The 23,464-nt window shown below is 51.6% G+C and overlaps 1 protein-coding gene across 1 annotated transcript; it reads right to left on the reverse strand.

Moving 5' to 3' along the window:
* Positions 1-1,184: 1,184 nt before the first annotated feature.
* ROPN1L (rhophilin associated tail protein 1 like) lies at positions 1,185-20,881 on the reverse strand. The gene is made up of 5 exons (XM_021702500.1): positions 20,751-20,881; positions 16,785-16,908; positions 14,357-14,518; positions 6,168-6,343; positions 1,185-1,248 (listed from the first exon to the last, which is right to left on the reverse strand). Exons 1-5 carry the CDS (start codon positions 20,879-20,881, stop codon positions 1,185-1,187), a joined length of 657 nt encoding a protein of 218 aa, XP_021558175.1.
* Positions 20,882-23,464: the final 2,583 nt, after the last annotated feature.

A 23,464-nucleotide genomic window follows, 5' to 3' on the forward strand; every position in this document is an offset into this window, starting at 1 on the left:
CTCACCCCAAATTCTACCAAATGCACAGACACTTGTTAGCAAGCAGGCCCCAAAGTCATCAGGTCCTTGGTCCCCTGGATGGACACGCTGCATGATAAGCTCTCTCCGGGGCTGACTCAGTGACATCTATGGCTGGCCTTCCAGCTGGGCCAGGCAGAGGGTCCCCTGGGAAAGAACCAGGTGAGGCAGGGTCCCTGGCTCTCAGGTAGTGATTACACAGGAGGGGGCTCTCTCCTCCCTGAAACAAATTCTTCCTGCTAATTTTGGGTTTTCACAAGTCTTTGAACACGGATAACTTTAATTAGCATGGCGACCAATCTACAGAGAACCAACAAGCCAAACCATTTTTAAGTTCTCCGAAAAATGATCTAAGGTGTATTAATTGCCACTTCATTTTGAAGACTTGATATAAAGAAAGCAAATAAAGGATCTGGGATGCTCATTTCTGTTCCGTGGACCAAGTGCTGGTCTAAATTGTCTACTTTGGGGGCACCTGGGTAGCTGAGTCTATTCAGCGCCCGACTCTTGACTTCGGCAGAGGTCATGATCTCAAGGTTGTGGGGTCAAGCCCCACATCAGCCTCCACACTGAGCATGAAGCCTGCTTGAGATTCTCTCTCCCTCTACCTATGCTCTTCCCCCTGCTCTCTCTCTCTCTCAAATAAATAAATAAAATCTTAAATAGTCTACTTTGTTTCCTGGGGTCATGATGCTCCTCCAGCTAGCAGGTGCTCCCAGGCCCACCCCTCCCAGAACAGATCCAGCTTCAGCAGAAGACACTCTTCCTAGGGGGTCTTAGGTGTGGTTGTCCGGGGAGCAAACATCAGCATTCCTGCTGGTCAGGAGTCTCCAATGAGGAAAAAGAACAGCCAGTTTTACACTGCCCATCCCCCCCCCCATAGCATCCAAATAGATTGTTTTACGCAAAAAGATTGTTTCCTTGCTACGAATCCTCTCCATGTAAGGGTCTGCCAGGAAACAGGGTGAAGAGCAATTATTAAGTAGATCCCAGGACACACTGACTACACTGGGCTTCCACTATGAGAAAAACTCACATAACACACCTACGTGGTTAAAGACAAGCTGTATTTGGTGCCAAGGTTTTAAAAAGCACTATTTGATATTAAAAAGTGTTCTTCTCTGTAATAATGGCCTCTGTCTTCTGAATTTTCTTCTCGAGGTTTTCTAAACTTTCCTCGTCAGAACGAAGAAATCTGAAAGTCCTATCATGCCATTCTTTCTAGATTCTCTAGGTTGGAAACAGATAAAGGCACTTATTAGTCATTTCTCACAGCACACAACGCAATTCTTATGAAATCAATCTAATTTAAAGGTTTTACTTAGAAAAACAGATGATTTCCAATCTCTAATCAGTAATTTTTTTTAAAGATTTTATTTATTTATTTTGAGAGACAGAATGAGATAAAGAGAGAGAGCATGAGAGGGGGGAGGGTCAGAGGGCGAAGCAGGCTCCCCGCTGAGCAGGGAGCCCGATGCGGGACTCGATCCCGGGACTCCAGGATCATGACCTGAGCCGAAGGCAGTGGCTTAACCAACTGAGCCACCCAGGCGCCCCTCTAATCAGTAATTTTTTTTTTTTAAGATTTTATTTATTTATTTGAGACAGAGAGAATGAGACAGAGAGCACATGAGAGGGGGAAGGGTCAGAGGGAGAAGCAGGCTCCCTGCCGAGCAGGGAGCCCGATGCGGGACTCGATCCCGGGACTCCAGGATCATGACCTGAGCCGAAGGCAGTCGCTTAACCAACTGAGCCACCCAGGCGCCCTAATCAGTAATTTTTAACTCTAAAACTAAAGCATTATATTTTCTTGTACAAAAATGGGCATTTATTTCTAGGTGAAAAAATCAGTACTATACATTCTTCTTTATTGGCCATTCAAATTTTAGTCACTACTGAAACAAAAGTATCCTTCTATTGGAAAAGTTGGTCCAGTGAAACTCAAAGGTCTTGAGTCTATGAAACTTTGGCATTGCCAACAGCATGTCCCTTGCTTTTTCTTTTTATCTATAGATACTTCTATTTCTTAAGCCATGGTGAAGCATTAGCACATTTCTAGTGCCAACATCCGTGGATGTAAAAATGCTGAACAATATTCATTCTCTATGTCGGTGGGGGAAAGGAGAACCATCTCGAGGGCTCGTATTTTCAAGGTAAAGGGAACATCAGTTAGCAGTCCTAAACCACATTTTACCATAAACAGCAACCATCTCTCACAGCCCCAGGGGAATCACAGGTGTCCAAGCTTCTCACTGTGGCTGCTTAGAGGTGAAGAATAGAACGCTGGAGAATGGTGCCTGTCACCCTGACCCCATGCTCTCCTGGGCATGAGGATTTCCCGCCACGGTGGCCCCTACAGCTCTCCTCAGGCTGCCGGAGAAAGTGGGTTTGCTGTCTTAGCTGTGCTAACAGCAAATGGAGGCTCAGCTGGAGTGTATCTCCCCAGTTAAGGAAGAGCCATTAACCAAGTGATGGAAGAGAAACACCAAATGGGATCTTCTTTGGACTTCCCTTGTGAACTGATTCTTCACCCCGGGTACCAGCTAATGGCTACAGAACAAATCTCGCCATGAACACACCATGCCAGATCCTTCTGGAAACAGGAAGGGGCCACTCCAACCTTCCAGGGGCTTCCCAAGCCTCCCAGGCTAGGTCCTTGAAAAGCCACCTCCGGGTCGGCCCCCAGGGCATCCCGTCGGCCAGGGCCCCTGGTCGGCCTGCCCAGCCCAGCCTGTCTCCGCTCATGCACGCCCTCAGCTCATCAGTACCTGAGTGTCCAGCACCTTCCACTAGGGACGCGTGGATGGGTCTGAAACACTCTTGGAAATGAGCAATGAATTCATGAATGCATGACTGAGTGAATCGATTACTGAATAGGCAGAAGTCCCTCCCACTGCCGAGAGAGGCCGAGTCAGAGTCAGCCCGTCTACAAAGGTGGGTGGGAGCGGGTGGGGAGAGGAGTGCTCTGACCCAGGCCAGCCGGCCACAGCGCTCACCCACTAAGCTCCGCTGCCCCCATCCTGTGTGCCTTCCAGGTGCTTGCTGCTGGGATGGATTTGCTCTCAATGGATGAGCAGAAATTGTAAGATTTAGACAAGCCCAGCTCACAAACTCTGTGCCCTGATCCAAAATGGGTTACTGGGGTGCCCAGGTGCATTCAGGCTTTTCCTGTGAGCTCTGAGGGGGCTGTCCATGTCGGGGTGCACAGGCACCAGGTTATACACCTGACCCCCCACCCACCCGGCAACTGAGTGTGCTTCTCCTTTACCTTCAGCCCCTCCCTCCAGGGGCCACCCCCGTCTGCAGGGTCATCTGGGGGAGCTGGAGCCTGCACTGTGTTGGCTCCCCTGCCCCACGACTCCTCTGAAATCACCACTGCCAAGGTCACAATGTAAGGGACAGTTCTGCAGCTGGCCGCACTGGGCAACGCCCATCCTTGTCCACCCCCCACCCCCCGCCCTTCCAGGTGCCCTCTGTCCCAGGGTCACTCCTCCTCCTCCTCGTGCTCACCCCCCTCCTCAAAGCCTGGAGCTCCAGCTGCACCCCCACCAGCCAGCACCCTCCTCACCCTGCCACATCCGGCACCACCTGGGGGGACTCCAGCCCAGGCTGCGCTCACTGGACAACCCCCCCGGGTCACCCCACAGGCCCACCAGCTCACGAGGCCTCCCCCCCCGCCACAGGTCACGTTCTGGGAGACAGCAGCACCCTTCGGGGCAGGCCTGGAAGCCTCTGTCGCCCACTCCTCACGTCCAGTTAGCCTCCCAAACCTGGGGCAGCCCTACAGCCTCGCCCTTCTTGGTCTGGACCTTTGCAGAAGTCTCATGCCTCAGGGGGGAAAGGGGGGTCCTTCCAACCAGAACCCACCACCCGCTTCCCTGTCTAAGCTCTTCTCCATTGTCACCAGACTCAACCCAAACTGCCCAGAGGCTCCCGTGCCCCTTCACCTCCACCGCCTGTGGGGGGGGCAGGCAGCCCAGGGGTGCTGTCCACCCGCCAATGTGCCCCGAGCACCACTGGGCGAGCAGACACCACCCCAGACCGGTGAACCAGCCCGCATCGCTGCGCTCCGTGAACATCCCATACGGTGACTTCGGTGACTTCTCGGAGGGACGGAGGGGGGTAAGTGAAGCTGCTTTATGGGGAGGGCCCTTTACCAGAGGCCTCTCGGAGCAGGCGACATCCAGCAGCCGTGCAAAGGGGGCGGGCTGTTCCAAAAGCACGAGTGCGAGTGCGGAGCCCGAAGTGTGTTTGGGGGGCAGGGAGCTCGGGCTGCTTGAAACCCACAGACCCACGTGGCTGTGTGGGGCCCAGAGGCCATGAAGGTGTGGGTGAGAAGCCTCTGGAAAGTGACTCAATTTATCGTTTTAAAGGACAAGGGGCTGCGGGGGGTGGGCTGGGGCAGGAGGAAGCGGGGCCCCAGGAATGGAGGGAAGGACAGGAGGTGGGATGGATTAAGGGGGTGTAGGGGGAGGAAAGGGGCATCATCAGGGGTCACCCACGTCTCTGTCCTGACCTCATGGGGAGCTGGTGATGCAGTTTACAGAAGGGGGAAACTGAGGAACGAAATGTATGGGAAGGATGTGGATTTCTGTTGGGACATTTTCAGCCTGGCGTGTGACATCCCGGTGGAAAGGTCAAGTGGGCAGTGTGATATCGGAGTCTGGAGCTGGGAAGCAAGGCCAGCTCTGTGACAGGACAGCAGTCCCCGCGGGAGGGGCCCAGACAGAGGGCCAAAAGGGCTGAGATTCGCAGAGGTGGGGCAGAGGGAGGGAGGGAAGGGGGAGACCAACGGGAGTGTGTGTAGGAAAGCATGATGGAAGCTGCCGGCGGCCTCGGCGGCCTCAGAGTCAGTGGGACAGGTTGGGTCTGGAGTCAAATAGGGAATGAGTCTGGGGTGAGGGACAGGACGGCGTCTATGCAGCCCCCACTGGCCCGGACCCACCCACGATGGGGCAAGAGCTCTGATGCTGACACACAAGGAGCTTGCCTGTGTCCCGGCGAGGTGGGATGGGGCCAGGAGGAAGCTGGTGGTGAGGAAGGGGGCAGGCACAGTGGGGGCTCAGCTGGGCTGGGGACCAGGTCAGACTCAGGAGGGCGGCAGGTCAGGTGGGGGCGTGATGCCGGTCCCCTCCTATGGCTCCCCACTGGTGGGCAGCTGCGGGTGGTACTGGAGGAATCAGGAAAGAGAAGGGTGGCGCCCTGGAAACGGGGAGCCAGGCCACAGGGCAAGGGGCCGGTGAGCGTGGCTGCGGAGGAGGGGAAGGGGAGCGCCTGCTGGGACATTGGCGAGGGGAGGGCTGAGTCCCCAAGAACTGTGGGTGTTGGGGGTGTCGGGGCACGAAGAGAGTGTCCCCTGGGAAGAGGAGGGCAAGTCAGTGGATGGCACACAGAGGAGAGGGAAGACCGGCGGGGGGAGGGCAGGGATTCTGAAGGAGGGAGGACAGAACACGGTCTGGGAGGGACGAGGCCGCGGAGCCGAGGAGAGATGGCCACGGTGGCAGCAGGGAGTCCCGGGGCTGGCCCTGGTGCCCCAGGCACGGACGGTGTGGGAGGGCAGGAGGGACCCAAGTCTGGCGGTGATGACAAGCCAAGTGTCCCGCCTCTCCCCGCCCCCCCCCCCCCCCCCCCCCCCCGCCGTCCCGTTCTCACGGCCCTCCACCCTGCCTGCTGGCGGGGTCTGTGAGTCCGGTGTCTGTCCGCTCCCAGGACGAGCAGGACGGGGCACAGGAGCCAGCACCCGATAAACATTCAGGGAACAAAGGCATGACATCACACCCTCTACCTGCGGCGTCGCTGAGACGCGCCTTCTATCTTCCTCTTCGACATGCTGTGATTTTAAACCACTGGACACACTGGACTGAAGAATCAAGATCAGTTCTGATGAACTTTTCTTAGAGACGGGATAAAGAGAACCCGACTTCAGTCCAGCACTGCCCTGAACCACGCATGAAGAAAAGCTGCCTCCTGAGGTTCAGCTTTCTTTAGCACGGCTTGGGGCCATCTTGGGGCCATCTGGAGCGCAATGTGTGTTGCTCTCCCTCCTGGCAAAGGCCGGATTCCCCAGAGCAAAGGTACCCGAGAGGAGAGAGAGAAAGACCTTCTCTAGCAGTCCGTGCACTGGAATTCCAGGGAGGGCTCATACTTACACAGTGTCCTTTAAAGTGGCGAGATAGGATTCCGTGTCCACTTCAGGGATGTCCGAGTCCATTTTGGACAAGTAACGGTAGACGTAGGAGAACGTCTCAAACGGGATGCGCGCAGGCCCGCCCTCGGGGTCCACGGTGAGGATCTCACACAGGTGCTTCATCGAACTGTTCAGTGACTAGAAACACCACAAACCAGGGGAGGAAACAATTACTACCTGGAATCGCTACAGTGAAAGCAAGACAGCAGCAGGATCAGCGCTTGAGTATATTTTACAGAAATTCTCCAGCAAGTATGCTTCAATCGAAATGAAGAACTAGGTGAATTTACACTTGCCATAAACAAAGAAATAAAAAGGAAAGGTTTGATCAAGAGCCTGAAAAGAATTTTAATCCACAGATTTTATTTTATATTAAAACGGGAATGAGGAAGCGTCAGTCTCCTTAAAGCTGGGCCCAAAGCCAGCCCAGAACCCCCCAGCCCCTTCAGCGCCGTGACACACCCGGGGAAGGAGCTGTCAGTCACCAACGAGAAGTGCCATTTGGGGGGGGCTCTAGGACAGATGGCCTCGTGAGCTGTCCTGATGCCCACCTGTGATCAGCCTCCATGCAGGCTCCACACAGGGCTAGCCCTGCTCTGGGCCTTGTCTCGGTTCCAGAAAAGTACCAGACCTTTCTCCCCTGCACACTGTGCATCTCACTCATGCTCCTTCTCTCTGTCTGGGTCAGTCACCCCACCTACCCTGGCCGACACCTTGACTTTCAGCCTGAGAGCCAGTCCCTGGAGAAGCCATCCCACTCCTACAAGGCACATGCTCAGAGCATGCAGACCCTCCCTCCGAGCCAGGAGGGCAGAAGGATTGTATCCAATCCCTGGTGATCTCACAAGAGCCTACAGGCTTGCAATCAGCCAAGGCGGAAACATTGACACCTCATTCATGGGCTCACGCTGCAAGTCAGGACCCTTTGCCCGGAAGAGAGCAGGCTGTTGACACTTAGGGGGCTGCACTTAGGAGGGAAGAGCAAGGAAAACACAGGTGGGTCAGGCACAGAGGAAAGCTTCCCAAGTGGGGAGAGTCACACCCAGACCTGCTTGACCGGGACCGTGACTGTGTGCAGGGAACGAACCTGACACCCTTAGGGACACACAAATGGCTGGAGCCCCGTTTCCTATCCCGACATGTCTGTGGGTCGGGATTATGGGCACTGTTTAGCTGGGTCGTCCAAGGCTCCAATCGGGGTGGTGGCCAGGGTTTGGGCCTCCTCCAGAGGCTCGACTGGTGATGGACCTGCTCCCACCCTCACCGAATTTGCCAGCAGCTGCCGGACACACGGCAGGGCGCTTCCCCAGGAGCTCGGCCAGCTTCTCACAGTCATATCGGGGAAAATCCCTTCTGCTTCAGCAGGGAGAGGGGGAAAAGGACTAAAACGAAGTCCAGGGGCCCAGAGAGGCTAGGTGGCTGGCCCGAGGTAAGCCCGCAGGACCGCCACACCCCAGCACCTTGAAGAGCACCAGGCTGGCTCGCAGGGTGAGCTGCCCTGTCGGGAGGGCGGGGGGCGGCTGCCTGATCAGCCCGGAGCTCCCCTCATCACCACAGCTGGGGCTCGGCGCATCTGGAAAACCCCTTCCCACACTCCCCGGGACCCCTGGCCGTGGCCATGGCACGATGCCGGGGTGGATGGCACAGCTCTGACGTTAGTCTAACCCCAGGGCAAAATGATGCTCCGACGGGAGAAGCGACCGTGTTCTGTCTGCCCAGCAGGTGCTTTCTCCGGGGTCACCGCCCGCGCCCCTTCCTCTCAGCACGGCCTTGAGAGGACTTGGTGAAAATAGAGCTGCATGTTTTATGATCCATGTTCCTCGCTTGAAACTTTTCCAAGACGTGCAGTTATGTTAGCTTTTGCTTTTCCATCCGTCACAAGCGAGAGAGAGTCATTGCTGAGCCTCAGGAAGGAGGCCAGGGAAGGAGGCGGCTGGCGCGCAGCAAGCAGATGAGGTCTGTGAAACTGAGCTGCAAAGGCTTCCAAGGCGGAGGTATTTAAGGAAAACATGCATCAAAGCAGCCCAGCGTCACTGCCTTCTGCAAAGGCCCGATGACGTTACCGGGGCAAACGTTCCTGACAACGAGATGAGATGTGCGGCAATTTGTATATCCAGAAGAATTCCTAAAGCAACTGGCTTGGCTTTGCCGCCGCGAGCCTGTCTCCCGGACCCAGACTCCCCAGCTCCCAAGGGCTGTCGCCAGGCAGGCCACGTGCTCGCCAGCCAGGAGACCCTCCGGGCAGGTGCCCCTCCTCCAGCCTCCTGCCCCGACCCCCCCCCACCTTCCTGGCCACAAGCTGTCCTGGGAGGTGGGGCTGCCAAGCTGCACTTGGTCTTGGCTAAGCGTCTCAGGCTGGGCCGGCGTGTGAGATTGAGGCGGAGACGTGAGAGGAAAACAGGCCTGCAGACACCTGTTTCCTGAGCATCTCGAGGGTGCCAGCTCCGTGGGATCTCTGTTTCAGAATTTTAGCTGCTCTTGTGATGACACAGAGAGCCAGCTCACGCCTCCCCCAGTGCCCTTCCAGCTCGCCGGGACGTGACAATCTGCACGACATCTTGCAGGGACCCTTTTGTCCAGAAGAAGGGGGGGCCTGCCTCCGAGGTGTGGTCTGAGGGCGCTCAGGAGGGACAGCTCAGTGTTGCAAGCAGGGTTCCCACCCCAAAGTGCACTTTTTGTTTTTTATAAAATATTTTATTTTTATTTATTTGACAGAGAGAGAGCGAGAGAGCACAAGTAGGGGGAGCAGCAGAGGGAGTGGGAGAGGGAGAAGCAGGCCCCCCGCCGAGCAGGGAGCCCAATGCGGGGCTCAATCCCAGAGCCGTGGGATCATGACCTGAGCCGAAGGCAGTCACCCAACCAACTGAGCCACCCAGGCGCCCCCCAAAGTCCACTTTTAAAAAGCCGGAGGTCCTTTGCACCTACTTCCTCACCCTCCTAGGTCTTTTCTCATGTAAAACACGGTTCTCTTCATGGACTAGTGGCAGGGGAGGGTGGGAGACAGGTATCCCCCAGCTGGCTGGGACGCGGTCCTCCAGAGAAGCCAGTTCGTTCCAGTGTCACCATCCAGGGGAGGATGCAGGGCCCCCACGTGTGAGCAGTGACTAGGCCAGTGGAGACATGGGGGTGGAGTGCACCCCAACTCTCTTCTCAGCAGTGGGGTGACTGGTGCTGGGGGCCCAGGGGCAGCCTTCCCACTTCAGGGGGCAGCTACCAAGCAAGTGTGCGGCTGGAGGCTCCCACCCACGGGGGGGGCTGTATCTTTCCGTGGCCACAGCGAAAAAGGAGTGTTCGTGGTGAACACTAACCCCAGACCCCAGAATGGGCTTAGAGGCCTAGCTGGGGGAGCTGACTGGAAAGCAGGAGGGGAGCGAGCCGGGACACTGCCTCTACCACTGGGCCCCCAGGCACCGGGATGGGGCGCAAGCACAGCTGTGCTGGGAGGATGCTCTACGAATGCCAAGGTGAGGGCCGTTAGGAGGCTGACATTGAGAGCTTTTCAGGGTGAGAACCATTTTCGGACAGCAAATGATATTAAGGATCATCCTTAGGAGCTGTTATTCTCTGAGACAGGAAATGGCAGACTCTCATTCGGTGTCCCAACCTGTGGGCGGCACACATCTGGGGCTACAGCTTCTCTAGCGAGGGGCCCTCCCCCCACCCGCTCGGGGTCTGCGTTCAAATCCTGCTCAACCACTTCCAATCTGAGTCACTGAGCTGCAGTGAGGTTCCCAGAACAGGCCCTAAGTCAGAGGGGCGCTGGGGGGATTAAGGAGAACACAGACAAAGGCTCCGAATGTTCCAGCCCATGATGAGAACTCTAGGCGTGAAGCCCGTTCACAAGCAATGTGTTTGGACCGAAGACTGTTTGCACACGTGCACATTTGCCCCTGGACACAGGGACACGTTCTTGTGATGAACAAAGTCCGGTGCTTCTCAGAGCCTCACAGAGTTGGGCTGGTGGTTTGTCATCATGGACTTTCTCAGTCAGTGGGGGGGGTGCGGGGATGGGGGACTTCCTTCTCAGTTTTTTTATGTAATAAAAAAGATCTTCGTGCTTAAAAAACAAAGCAGAGGATTTTGATCCACGGCTTTAATGCTTAGGATCATTGCCAGTGCTGTAGAGATGTAAAGATAAAGGTCACAACATAAAATGTTATCATTCGGCCAGGCAAGGATCTGCACAGCATGATCTGCCCAGGGCAGCCCCACTGCCCCTTTGCCCCGTTCCTAGCTCCCAACACCATAAGCAGAGCAGTGCTCGGTGCTCCAGGGCAGGACAGAGCAGACGGACAGTCGGCTCCAGGGGGTCGGGTCGCCTGCTTACCGTGTTCACTCCCGAATCTTCAGCTCTCAGAACTGGACTCGGCACAAAGCAGTGCTCAACAAACATTTGGGAAGGAAGGAAGGGAGGAAGGGAGGATACAGACGACTCTGAAATGTAAGCAGAGGTTCTAGTCTTTGCAGAGACCTTAAGCTGGGTTCATCTGACCAGTGACTGTGAAGAGAAATTTAAGAGCATGGAGAATGCATCTGCCGCCGGCCATGCAGAGGCCAGGGATGAAGGAAGCAGAAACAGAGCGTATTGTGTTGACAGAGCAACTAGATTCCAACGTAACAGAAATCCTACGTGGAAAAGGGGATAGGCAGCGATCCATTGTAAATTACTCATCCTGCATTTCACTTCTCCGTTTCCTCCTTTTTTGAAGGTTTTTTAAAAAGCATAAAGATAGGGGCACCTGGGTGGCTGGTCAGTTCAGCGTCCGACTCTTGATTTCGGCTCTGGTCAGAATCTCAGGGTCGTGAGATCGAGCCCCGCGTCCATGCTCAGTGGAAAGTCGGCTTGAGATTCTTTCCCTCTCTCTCTGCCCCTCCCCGCCCCTGCCGGGAACAACTGCATAAAGATGAATGCTAAGATGCCAAACTACACCAAAATTGTCACCTCGTCACCTCCATGTCACAGCTTTGTCTTGGTGTACCTCCAAGCTCCCCCAGCCAACGTGGGCATACAGTGGCTTCTCCCCATCTGTGCCTGGCCGCCCCAGGGCTGTTTGCACTAGGGGCAGGAGTGGGGGGTAGGCCACGGCAGAGCCGACACCCTCACTTTGGACACCTCCCATTGACCCTTCCCCCAACCCTCCCCGCAACACAGACATGTGAACCAGAGGGGACCTTCCCGGACAGTCTGGCCTCAGAGTCCACAGCCCACAGCAGACACGACTATTGAGGTGGCCCAGCTAGGAGACAGGCCGGACCCCACACTGACCAGCAAGGGTGAGAAACAGTAGAGGAGGAAAGGAGAGGCGCCGAAGCTTTCTTGTGCCTTCCCCAGTGTTCAGTCCAGAAGGTGACCAAATGTCTCCACCTAGTGTCCCACACGACACATGGACAAGAAACCCTCTCTCTTGCTCCGGCTTGGTTTTAAACCCTGCGCTTACTTTTCATGATTGGGGAAGTAAACCTTACAAAGATGGATCCCCACAATATGAAATATTCTTTCTCACCCTTGCTAAAATCTAAATTTCACAACTAAGTTTAAAGGCACAAACCATAAACATTAATTCTAATATTAGATATTCATTTTACAGTATTAAAATCTTGCTTTCACAGAGTTCCAGATAAACAAAGCGACGTGAAATTATCTTCAGTAGGTACATCTGTCTTTGTCCTTCCCACCCCAACACCCCATGCCCCTGGTTATGTCTGAGCCCCGCTCTGCTGCAGGACGGTCCCTGGCACAAATCAGCCCGGGGCGGCAGTCCTCTCTACCGCTGGCGGAAACACTGCCTTTGGGCACTTAGGTGACTCAGTATGCAGCAACCAGCCAGCATTTGGCTTTACTGGGGTTTCAGCGGTTCTCACTAGGGCCATTACGAGAACCAGTAAATGGGGGTCTCTTCACGGAGTGGATATTACACAGCAGAGACAATGTATGACCTACAACAGTCTGTGATGTTGCAGAGGGAGATGGAAATCTAATTGGGAATGAATACAAGTTCCAGAAGATTGCTAACCACAGAATTAGCTTTTCATAAAGTTAAAATCCACGAAAATTAAATACTGTATTTCTTGGGGTATGTATGTGGCCCACAGGAAGCAGGAGATTTGGGAGGGCGGTTGCCTCAGGCTGGGGAGGCAGGGGGACGGGATGGAGGAAGAGAGTGCAAGCAGTCACATCAGTGTGCCCGAGATCATGTAGGGTCCATGGGGGTTTCCTACACAAATTGACTTCTAAAAATTAACATCAGAGCTGAGTGTGCGCCACGAAGCGAGGACTGAATTATCTAGTCTCTGAGGTCCAAAGACGGAAGGGAGGGACTGGGGCACCTGGGTGGCTCAGTCGTTAAGCGTCTGCCTTGCCTTCGGCTCAGGTCATGGCCCCAGGGTCCTGGGATCGAGCCCCACATCAGGCTCCCTGCTTGGCGGGAAGCCTGCTTCTCCCTCTCCCACGCCCCCTGCTTGTGTTCCCTCTCTCACTGTGTCTCTCTATCAAATAAATAAATAAAATCTTTAAAAAGGGGGGGGGAGGGGTGAGAAAAGGGCTCAGCTCTGCAGTGGAGGGAGCCCCCCTTCTTCACACATATAAAATGGTAACACTCCCTTCCCTGGACCCCAGTGTCTCACACAGACACTCAAACACTGGAGCTGAAGAGGGGCTTCCAGATTCCCAAAGAAGTCCTGCCAAAAAAATTAACAAAACAGGAGACAACAAATGTTGGCGAGGATGTGGAGAAAGGGGAACCCTCTTACACTGTTGGTGGGAATGCAAGCTGGTGCAGCCACTCTGGAAAACAGTATGAAGGTTCCTCAAGATGTTAAAAATACAACTACTCTATGACCCAGCAATTGCACTACTAGGTATTTACCCCAAAGACACAGATGTAGTGAAAAGAAGGGCCATATGCACCCCAGTGTTCATAGCAGCAATGTCCGCAATAGCCAAACTGTGGAAGGAGCCGAGATGCCCTTCAACAGATGAATGGATAAAGAAGATGTGGTCCATATATACAGTGGAATATTACTCAGCCATCAGAAAGGATGAATACCCAACTTTTACATCAACATGGGTGGGACTGGAGGAGATTATGCTAAGTGAAGTAAGTCAAGCAGGAAGAGATAATTATCGTAAGGTTTCACCATATGTGGAACATAAGGAATAGTGTGGAGGACCATAAGGGAAGGGAGGGAAATCTGAAGGGGGAGACATCAGAGAGGGAGACAAACCATGACAGACTATGGACTCCGAGGTCTCAGAGGGGAGGGGGGGGGGAGATGGGGTAACAGGGTGATGGGCATTAAGGAGGTGTCACACGCAACTAATGAATCATTGCACACTACATCTGAGACTAATGATGTGCTATACCGTGGCTAACTGAACATAATAAAAAAATAAAGAAAGAAAGAAGAAGTCCTGCCAAATCTTCACACTCCAGCCCTTCCCTTTCCACCCCTCCTTGGTTCAGAGACCCCTCACTTTGGGAACTGGAGGGTCATCTCTGTCTTCATTCCCAAGGTTCACACTTCAACACCGCCAAAGTTGCACCATATCTGTTAGCTACTAATCATATATTTTAACTCAAATGTAAAATAATTTTACGCCTCTTCCCATAGATGAGGAGAACATAGTATCTGTTTACCAAATGATGTGCAGTTCAATATAAAGTCACCAATGCATTCTCTTCTAACACTTAAATGCATTGTCATAATATCTGTATGTTTTATCTACTGTTAACAATTTTAAAATTGAAGCATTCCCAAGTATTTAACTTCTGCAAATTAAAATAACTATAAGCCTGCGGGACGCCTGGGTGGCTCAGCTTGCTAAGCAGCTGCCTTTGGCTCAGGTCATGATCCCGGGGTCCTAGGATTGAGCCCCGCATTGGGCTCTTTGCTCAGCAGGGAGTCTGCTTTTCCCCCTTCCTCTGCTGCTTTTCTGCTTGCTCGCTCTCTCTCTCTCTCAAATAAATAAATAAAATCTTAAAAAAAAAAATGTAAGCCTAAAAATACAACAGGCACTTGAAAAAGAATTGCTTCTCTCCAAGTTACTAAAGTAGTGAAAGTGTTTCTTTCGGTTACTGAAACACCGACATTACTTTTAAGCCAGGCCCCTGATTGCACAGAATTATTCATATGCTACTTGTAGGTACGTACCCCACCAAGCATGCTACATCCAAGCGCTAAAAATTTTATCCACTCCATTTTGTCTTCGCAAGGATCCAATTGCAACAACGCTCTGAAGTTCTCTATTGGCAGGCACAAAGTTTTCCATTTCTGCTCAAGATCTGCTAATTCCACATACTGCTTGTGGCCACACTGTAGAGAAAACACAGTATGATGAAATTCCTAAGTTTTTAAGTCTGTAAGTATATATTTTAAGTTTTAGAAACCCGTGAAATTAGATAATGCTTATGAATATTTAAACATATCCCAAGCGCCCAACCGCATGCAGGGAAAAGATGAACTCTGGTTCACGACATGGTTAGCCCTGGGAAAGCAGGGTGGGAAGGTGTGCGGCAGGAGGAGCGCGGGCAGGGAGGGGGCAGCAAGCTGATATTGGCCTGTTTTACTTCTCAAGAAGAGAAAGGCCGGGGCGCCTGGGTGGCTCAGTCGGTTAAGCGGCTGCCTTAGGCTCAGGTCATGGTCCTGGAGTCCCGGGATCGAGTCCCGCGTCGGGCTCCCTGCTCGGCAGGGGGTCTGCTTCTCCCTCTGACCCTCCCCCCTCTCATGCTCTCTGTCTCTCATTCTCTCCCTCTCAAATAAATAAATAAAATCTTTAAAAAAAAAAAAAAAAGAGAAAGGCCTGAGACGCAAATATGGCATGACGTTACGACTGGGTAAAACGGGCATACACAGACTGGGTATGGGATTCCCTGCTGTCTGTGCAAAACACTTCACAGCAAAAAATGAGCTTCAGTAAGTAAAATAAAAACGTTTAAAATCCAACCCGCTAAAATAAGTCAATCAGAGAAAGACATGTATCATATGACCTCACTGATATGAGGAATTCTTAATCGCAGGAAACAAACTGAGGGTTGCTGGAGTGGGGGGTGGGGTGGGAGGGATGGGGTGACTGGGTGATAGACACTGGGGAGGGTATGTGCTCTGGTAGGCGCTGTGAATTGTGCAAGACTGTTGAATCTCAGATCTGTACCTCTGAAACAAATAATGCAATATATGTTAAGAAAAAAAAAAGAAGAAGAAGAAGAAGGTAGCGGGAGGGGAAGAATGAAGGGGGGGAAACCAGAGGGGGAGACGAACTATGAGAGACGATGGACTCTGAAAAACAAACTGAGGGTTCTAGAGGGGAGGGGGGTGGGGGGGTGGGTTAGCCTGGTGGTGGGTATTGAGGAGGGCACATTCTGCATGGAGCACTGGGTGTTATGCACAAACAATGAATCATGGAGCACTACATCTAAAACTAATGATGTAATGTATGGGGATTAACATAACAATAAAAAATTTAAAAAAAAATCCAACCCGCTAAATGTGTTAACAGTTAAATGGAAGAAACCTTAAAAGTGAAAAGAAATTCCTTCCTTCCATTTTTTAAAATCATCTGTGAAAATTGGTAATGCTTGTATCTGTTAATAGCATTCTATGTGAAAAGTTCTGAGCAATTTTAGCGTGTTTTTCCCCAAGTTACCCCTTCCAATGGTTATTCATTAGAGAAAACCTTGGAATCATCCTATTTTCAGAAGTCAGTGTACCACAGAAGCATGGTATGTCAAATGTAGAATAGGGACAAATCACTTTAAAGACCAAGGTTATACCACTGAGGTCACTTTTACTAACACGACACGGTCATTAGGAACGCCAAGCCTGACTGGGTGATACCCTCCCGATTAACTGGTTTCTCTAAAAGCAACGTGGTGGGGCAGGTGAGGACGGCCCTCGGTTCCTGGGTGAGGCCATGCCAGGAAGGATCTCGCCCCCGCCCAGGCTCTCTGGACCACACTGCACACCAGACGCCAAAGGGCAGTCTGTTGTTCAGGGGAAGGCGGCAGCAGATTATTTCTTTAGCACGTACACAATTTTTACAAGCATATTTCAAGAAGAGACTTGCAGCCCCCATTCGGGAGTTGAATTTCCAGACTTTTAGTCCAGCAGCATCTAGTGTTTTAATTTGGTATTTAAAAGCAATTCTATGGGCGCCTGGGTGGTTCAGTTGGTTAAGCAACTGCCTTCAGCTCAGGTCGTGATCCTGGAGTCCCAGGATCGAGTCCCACATCGGGCTCCCCACTCAGTGGGGAGTCTGCTTCTCCCTCTGAACTTCTCCCCTCTCATGCTCTCTCTCACTCTCTCTCTCTCAAATAAATAAATAAAATCTTTAAAAAAAATAAAAATAAAAATAAAAGCAATTCTATTTCACTTGCCTACCATCTAATCACGAATAGCTATTTGGGGTTCTTTAAACTAGAAAAAGGCCACTGAACACAGCAGATTCCTCCTCTGAAGAAATCTGGCAGGTGTGCGCCGGGAAAGCTGGCCTTGCAAAGGTGAGCCGGCGAGTCTGCCACATGCCACGCAGCGGCCATGCTATATCTCGTGAAGCTGACGGAGAACAGAGATCCCCTCCTACCTGCTTGTGCAAAACTTTCAGGAGTCCTTGAGTCAGGCCTGTGTCTGTTTTCTGAGTGGCCACGGGCATCTCGATTCTGTCCTTGACAGGAAGTGGATCTCCTCTAGACAAAGCTGAAAAATACCTAACGGCAACAGACATCTTTGAAGGCTCATCAGTACCCAGAAAACACTGGAATTCACGCGGTTTCTTAAACAAGCCATGAGCGTGACAGTGCCCAGGACACCTCCAGGGACACCAGAGTCCGAGGGCAGGGCTGCAGTCATGGCTCCTCCACTCCGATCCCCAACCTAACCCTCTCTGCATGCCTCAGTTTCTCTGTCTGCAAAGCCAACAATGGCAGGCCCTGTCGTAGGGCTCCTAGGAGTAGTGAGCTCAAGCTGCAACAGGCTAGACATGCTGCTTGGCACCAGGCCATCGGGGGGCTCCTGAAACATGTGCTATTCTTATCAAGCACACGCTAGGAGGGGTCCTGACCTGCTGCCAAAGGAGGTGGGAGGGTTCAGGACCCAGGGTTCAGGACCCAGTGACCCAAGGGCAAGGTCATGGTCCAGTCATTCTATTTTGACAGTTAGTGTTTGGTCTTCCCTTCACTTGGCTCTGCTGCTTTCCAAGGGGGTTGACTTCAACCATCTCTGTTCAACCCTACAGGGTCTCGGATCAGGGAAGTCACATGTCTGCTCCGCTGGGGACCAACCACTCCACTCCATGACGTCAGATGCCATGCCTCCCCCCCTCCCCCTTCACTTTTGCTGCCTGGTATTTTCTTTAGTATTTTTTCCCCTTAATTGTTCCTTTCTGGGATGCAGATATTAGTGCTTATACTAGGGGCTGGGGGGTATGGAAATAGCTTAGGGCAACAAGTCAGGAGGGGGCACACACCGGCTTCTGGCTGGTGGGGACCAGGAGAGGGTGTCAGGTGTGCTAGAGGTGGCCGGCTGCTGAAGCCACGTCATTCTCCACTCCAATGACTAACACAACAAAAAAGAAACAATATACTCATGAAAACGAATAGTGTATCATCCACCAGGGCCACAGGCCATCATGTAAAAGATATGAATAATTAGAAACATCTCTGATTATGTAACAAAGATAGCTGTTGATAAATAGATACTTGACAGGCTAAAAGAAATGTTATACCTCATCCCCTTTTCTCTCCCCATCCACATTTTGTTGACTTAACAGTTGGAGGAAAGTCAAAACAAGGGCAACAATGTGGGAGACGAAGGTGAACAGGAAGATCTAAGGTGACAGGGAGGGGGCATGGGGGCATAGTTTTGCCATATTGTTCCTAATTAGGGTTTTCACTTATTCCGGGGACTTTATTCCTTCCTCCCCCTCACCGATCAAACCACAGCGTCTAAAGCAGTGGTTCCCAACAATTCTACCCCCGCCCCCCCCGGAAGGCACTGGCAATTTCTGGAGACATTTTTGGTTGTCTCCAGAGGGGATGGATGGTGCCTCTAGTGGGTACAGGTCAGGATGCTGCTAAGGGTCCTATTACGCCCAGACACCCCCACACTGCCACCTTTCCCTCGTACACCCCCCCAAGCAATGATCCTGTCCAAAGTGTCAGCAGTGCCAAGGCTGAGAAAGCCTGCATTAGGGGCGAGCCCCCTGGTGCTAATCTCCTGGAGGCGTGTGTGAGCGGGGACCAGTTCTCACTCCAGTCATATGCATGAGGCACTGGTGACAGACCCTAGCTGCAGCATGACTAGCGAGGCTGACTCATCTCCACCACCTGAAAGCCTCCTCTGTGAAGAGGTTAACCTGAATGCCTCCTGCCGTCTTCCACAGCAGGTACCTTCCTGTGATTCCTGGTTCTCTGCTTTGTCTTTAGTTTTTTTTTTTTTTTCTTCTTGTCACCGCCCCTTTGTTGGTATGCTAGTCTTCTTCCCGGAATGCCCTTGCCTTGTCTTAACCTCAAAGACCAATGTGCCCTCTTCTGAGCAACATCTCTCCCTAACAGATTCTCCTTTGTGACAGCTGGGACACATCTGAGCCCATTTCACATACACTGCTTAGTGAATAAAGCTTGCTTTTTCTCCTAAACCCTAAAATTGTTCTTGAGAGAAATTAAGTGCATGGAACATCCAGAAAGTGCTCAATTACGCCTTTTAAATTAAAGTGAAGCTTAAGTTAAAATAATTTAATGTCCCGAGGAAAAAAAATGATTCAATCTTGGAATGTTCTGTTGACTACAAATAAACTCTCGTGTGTCCCATCTTTTATTGATGCTTGGATGATGGTTAAAAACAGAGGCCGTAATTTTTTCGGCAAGAACCTTGAGAGAATCTTTCAGAAGCAACTGACAGAAGTGTCTGTCACAAGACAAAGCACTGGATTAATAGGTAGCCTTGTGTGGTGGGTTCAGTAAGGGCCCCAAAGACACCCAGGTCCTAATCCTGGAATCTGTGGATCTTATTTTGCATGGTGTCAGGGACTTTGTAGATGGGAGAGAGGATTCTGAGATGGGAAAATTATCCTGAATTATCTTGATGGGTCCTAAATGCAATCACAAGCGTCCTTGGAAGAGGGAGGCAGAGAGAGAGAGACTTGAAGATGCCACACCACTGGCCTTAAAGATGGAGGAAGAGAACATGAGCCAAAGAATACAAGGAATGCAGCTCCAGAAGATGGAAAAGGCAAGCAAGGGATTGAAGTCTCCCTAAAGCCTCTGGAGAGAAGGCCTGACAACTCGACTTTAGCTAAGTGAAACTGATTTGGGACTTTTGGCCTCCAGAACCGTAAAGAGAATGCATGCCTGTTGTTTTAATTCATCAAATTCTGTAGTTGTTACAGTTGCCACAGGAAACTAATTCACCTTGGTTATACAGTTTAGAGAAGGTCAGTGAAATCTGACATGCTGGTTACTAAAACATTTAATTTTTTTTAAGATTTTATTTATTTATTTGACAGAGTGTGTGTGCGCAAGCAGGGGGAGCTCCAGGCAGAAGGAGAGGGAGAAGCAGGCTCCCTGCTGAGCAGGGAGCCGGATGTGGGGCTGGATCCCAGGACCCTGGGATCATGACCAGAGCTGAAGGCAGACGCTTAACCGACTGAGCCACCCAGGTGTCCCAAAACACTTAATTTTATACTGGCTCTTGTGATCATAAAATTGAGTTTCTAACTCTGTCTACTGAAAAGGGACGAAGAGCTTTCCTTTCAAAACGAAATGGGGTTTATTTTAATGGTTCTAAAGTCTGTTAACTTTGTAACCTTAAAATTATGAATGCCTGTTCCTGAAAATAGGATGTTTGTTGCAAGAAACAGTGAAGGCTCATTTGCCTTCAGTGAACTAAGCTGAGCAAAGTTTAACCTTATAGCGGCCTTGGGATAATTACCCCAATATGACCTCCGTTGCTTTGGTTCTAATAAACTCAACCAGATACCGAACCCTGGGAGGATTCTCTAGGATGAGGAATTTAGCCTTACAAGATTCCTTACAAAAGTCATTTTACAGGGCGCCTGCGTGGCTCAGTTGGTTAAGCAACTGCCTTCGGCTCAGGTCATGATCCCAGGGTCCTGGGATCCAGTCCCACATCGGGCTTCCTGCTCAGCGGGAAACCTGCTTCTCCCTCTCCCTCCGCCTGCCACTCCCCCTGCTTGTGCTCGCTCTCACTGTCAAATAAATAAATACAATCTTTAAAAAAAAATCATTTTACAAATAAAATAAAGGGACTGCAGTAGTTTGATTTTGTAACACAATGCAGAAACGTTTTTGCCCAATGCAATTGCTTTGTAAGTATTAGTCTGAGTAAATACCACTCTCCAACAATGGAGCTGTCATTACTTTGTGGGGAAGTGAACATTTTGCAGTAATTCCTGGGAAGGTCAATCGACCATGATGCTTCCTAGACAGACATTCAGGTGCAGACACCACCAATGCGTCCGAGCAGTGCTCCAGGTGTGGGGGCAGGAGGCGCGAGCCGTCTCGCGGACCGGCCGGCCATCCCAGGCGCTTACCCCGCGGACCACTGCAGCACGTCGGCGGGCTGGGTGCGGATCGCAGCCTTGGTGAACTGCTTCAGGATGTCCGGCAGCTCCGGGGGAATGCGGATCTGCTGCGCGCAGAACATGGTATCGGGAAGCGGCATCGCTCTCCGCAGACCGGGACCAGGCTGGGAAGAATCAAAGTGTGCTGCGTGGAGGGGGAGGACGGGCCGGTGAGCCTCGGGGCGCGGGCGCCCCCGAAGGGCCGGGCCGCCCTGCCTCCCCCGGATTTGGAGCCTGGAGGGGGGACCCGGGTCTGTGGCGGGGCCGGGCTTGGGGGCGGGCCAAGAGGCCGGCTTCGCGAGGTCCGGGCGGCCGGCGGGGGCTCTCACCCGCTCCTCCTCGGGCTCTTCGGAAAGTGAGGGCCAACTGCCCCTTCTAGCGACAGCCGGGAAGCGCCCCCGGCAGCAATTGCTTCACAGAGGTATCCAAGCAACCGGGACGCCTGATGGCCCCGCCTCTTGGCTCCGCGCAGGCGCACACGCCTCGGGCCAGGCCGGGCTGTCGCAGGCGCGGGCCTGGGAGGCGGCGCTTGCGCAGGTGAGGCTCCGGCCCCTTTTTGCCACTAACTGGCAGTTAAGGGCGGCAGGAGCTGAATGTTTCACCTAGAAAAGGACCTTTTGATCGATTTCCCACTGCCAAATGTGAAGGGCGAATTCACGAAGGACCCCCCTCCCCCACTTCCCCTTGCTCTGGCTACGTGAAGCTTAAGGACGAGATGACTGTCGTCCTCGGTAGGAAGCCGTTACAATCATGGGGTCTGGTCGATGCAGGTAGCACGAGCCCCGCCCCCGAGCTCCGCCCACTCCCCCTGCCCTCTCAAGAAGGACCCTGGCCCTCCTTCCTCCACGGCCTCGCTCATCCTGCTCAAGCCCCTGTCTATGCAGCAAACCGTCCCGGTCTCCAGACCTTCACACATGGCTGTTCTCATTGCCCATTCGTTCTTCCGATATAAGAGCCCCTCAAGAGTTTAGACAGTGGGCGATTTTCAGCTCAAGGAAGATTGTTTAACTTGTTTTCCTAAGCGAGACAGAATGGTTGAGCCTGATTGGGTCTAGAAAACATAAGCCGCGTCTTCTGATGCAGTAGCTATGGGTCGAAGGGTAGGAGAACTGCTCCGTTCTGGTGAATCCAGGGCAGCGTACAAGGTGTGAATCATAGCTGCGGCTACCCTCAAACCCACTCTGAATGAATGAAGCCCTAAAGCCCGCCTTCCCCTGCTCACCTCCGGCCAGGAAGATGGAGAACTAGAATGAGCTACTGCCAGGAGGAGTCAATGACAAGCCCTTCCTCCTGCCCTAGAGGCATCACCCCCAACCGTGACTCCAAATTAACAGCACTTCCAAATTAACAGCACTAGCAAAAACTGAAAACAGTCACTATTTAATGTTGATACAATATGGGAAAACAAGGAATCTCATACAGTGATGAGAGAGTATTAATTAGTACATTTTGGGGGCCATTTGGCACTATATTTTGATGACTTAGCAATCGACAGATTTATCCTACAGAAGTACTAGCCTGAGTATATAAAGTAATGTGGACAAAAATGTTTACTAAAGCACATAGTAAAATGGGTAAACTGTCTTTTAGAAAACTTAAATCATAATCTTATCCACACAACAGAATACAATTCAGCCAGAATTTTAAAATGAGGTAGCTACTTAAGTATTGACATAAAAAGATGTTCATGAAATATAAAGAGAAAAAAAGCACCCCATAGAGCAGAGTCTGTGATAATAGGAGTTGAATGTACATTTGCCCATAGCACATTCTGGAAGCAAACACTAAACTCCTGACAGGGGTTACCTCTGAAAATTGGCACATAGCTTTCAAGTTTTATTTTAACCATATACACATTATTTTTATTGATTCATCCATTTATTTACTCGAGTATTGACTGCTAAATATGTCCCAAGAACTGTTCTGAAATATAGTAGTAATCCCCAAATAGTTTTAAAAAAATCTCTGAAGCTTCAAGTGGGGTAAAACATACAAATATAAATAAGACAGGAAAACCATGTGATGTGTTAATACATACGAGAGATAAAACACAGCAGAAGAGTCAGGAATGCCCCAGTAGCTGCAATTTTAGGAATGACACTTCAGTAAAAAATGAAGAGCTTGGGGAGAGCCTAGATGAAGAACATTAAGGCACAGCAAGCAGCAAGTGCAAAGGCCCTGAGGTTTGACCTGTTCTGGAAGCAAGGAGGCTCCCAGGAGCACAGTGAGCACAGGGGGCCTTAAGGCAACTGTGAACTTGGGACTCTGAGTGTGATAGTTAGCTCTCTGAGTAGAGGACTAATGTGATCTTAGATCTGAACACGATCATTCTGGATTCCGTGTTGAAAATAAATGGAAGAGAGACAAGAGAGTGTGGGCAGAGGCCGGGAGCTCAGGAGAAACTGCAGCGACCCGGGCAGGAGAAGGAGGGTGGTGCTCTGTACCAGGATGGTAGCAGTAGAGGTGGTGCAATGTAGCCAGAATCCGATTCATTTTTGAAGACTTGCTGTCCAATTGTATGTGAAGGTTGGGAGAGAGACAAGGGTCAACGGTATTACCAACATTCTTTGTTTAGCGATTTTCATCCAATTGCTTACCAACTGAAATGGGGACGTTTGAGAAAATAGATTTGGGGTAGGGGCATCATGAGTTGTGTTTTGGACCGAAGTTTGAGATGTCTGGAA

Source organism: Neomonachus schauinslandi, chromosome 7 (genome assembly GCF_002201575.2).
Source record: "Neomonachus schauinslandi chromosome 7, ASM220157v2, whole genome shotgun sequence".
NCBI classification, from domain to species: domain Eukaryota; kingdom Metazoa; phylum Chordata; class Mammalia; order Carnivora; family Phocidae; genus Neomonachus; species Neomonachus schauinslandi.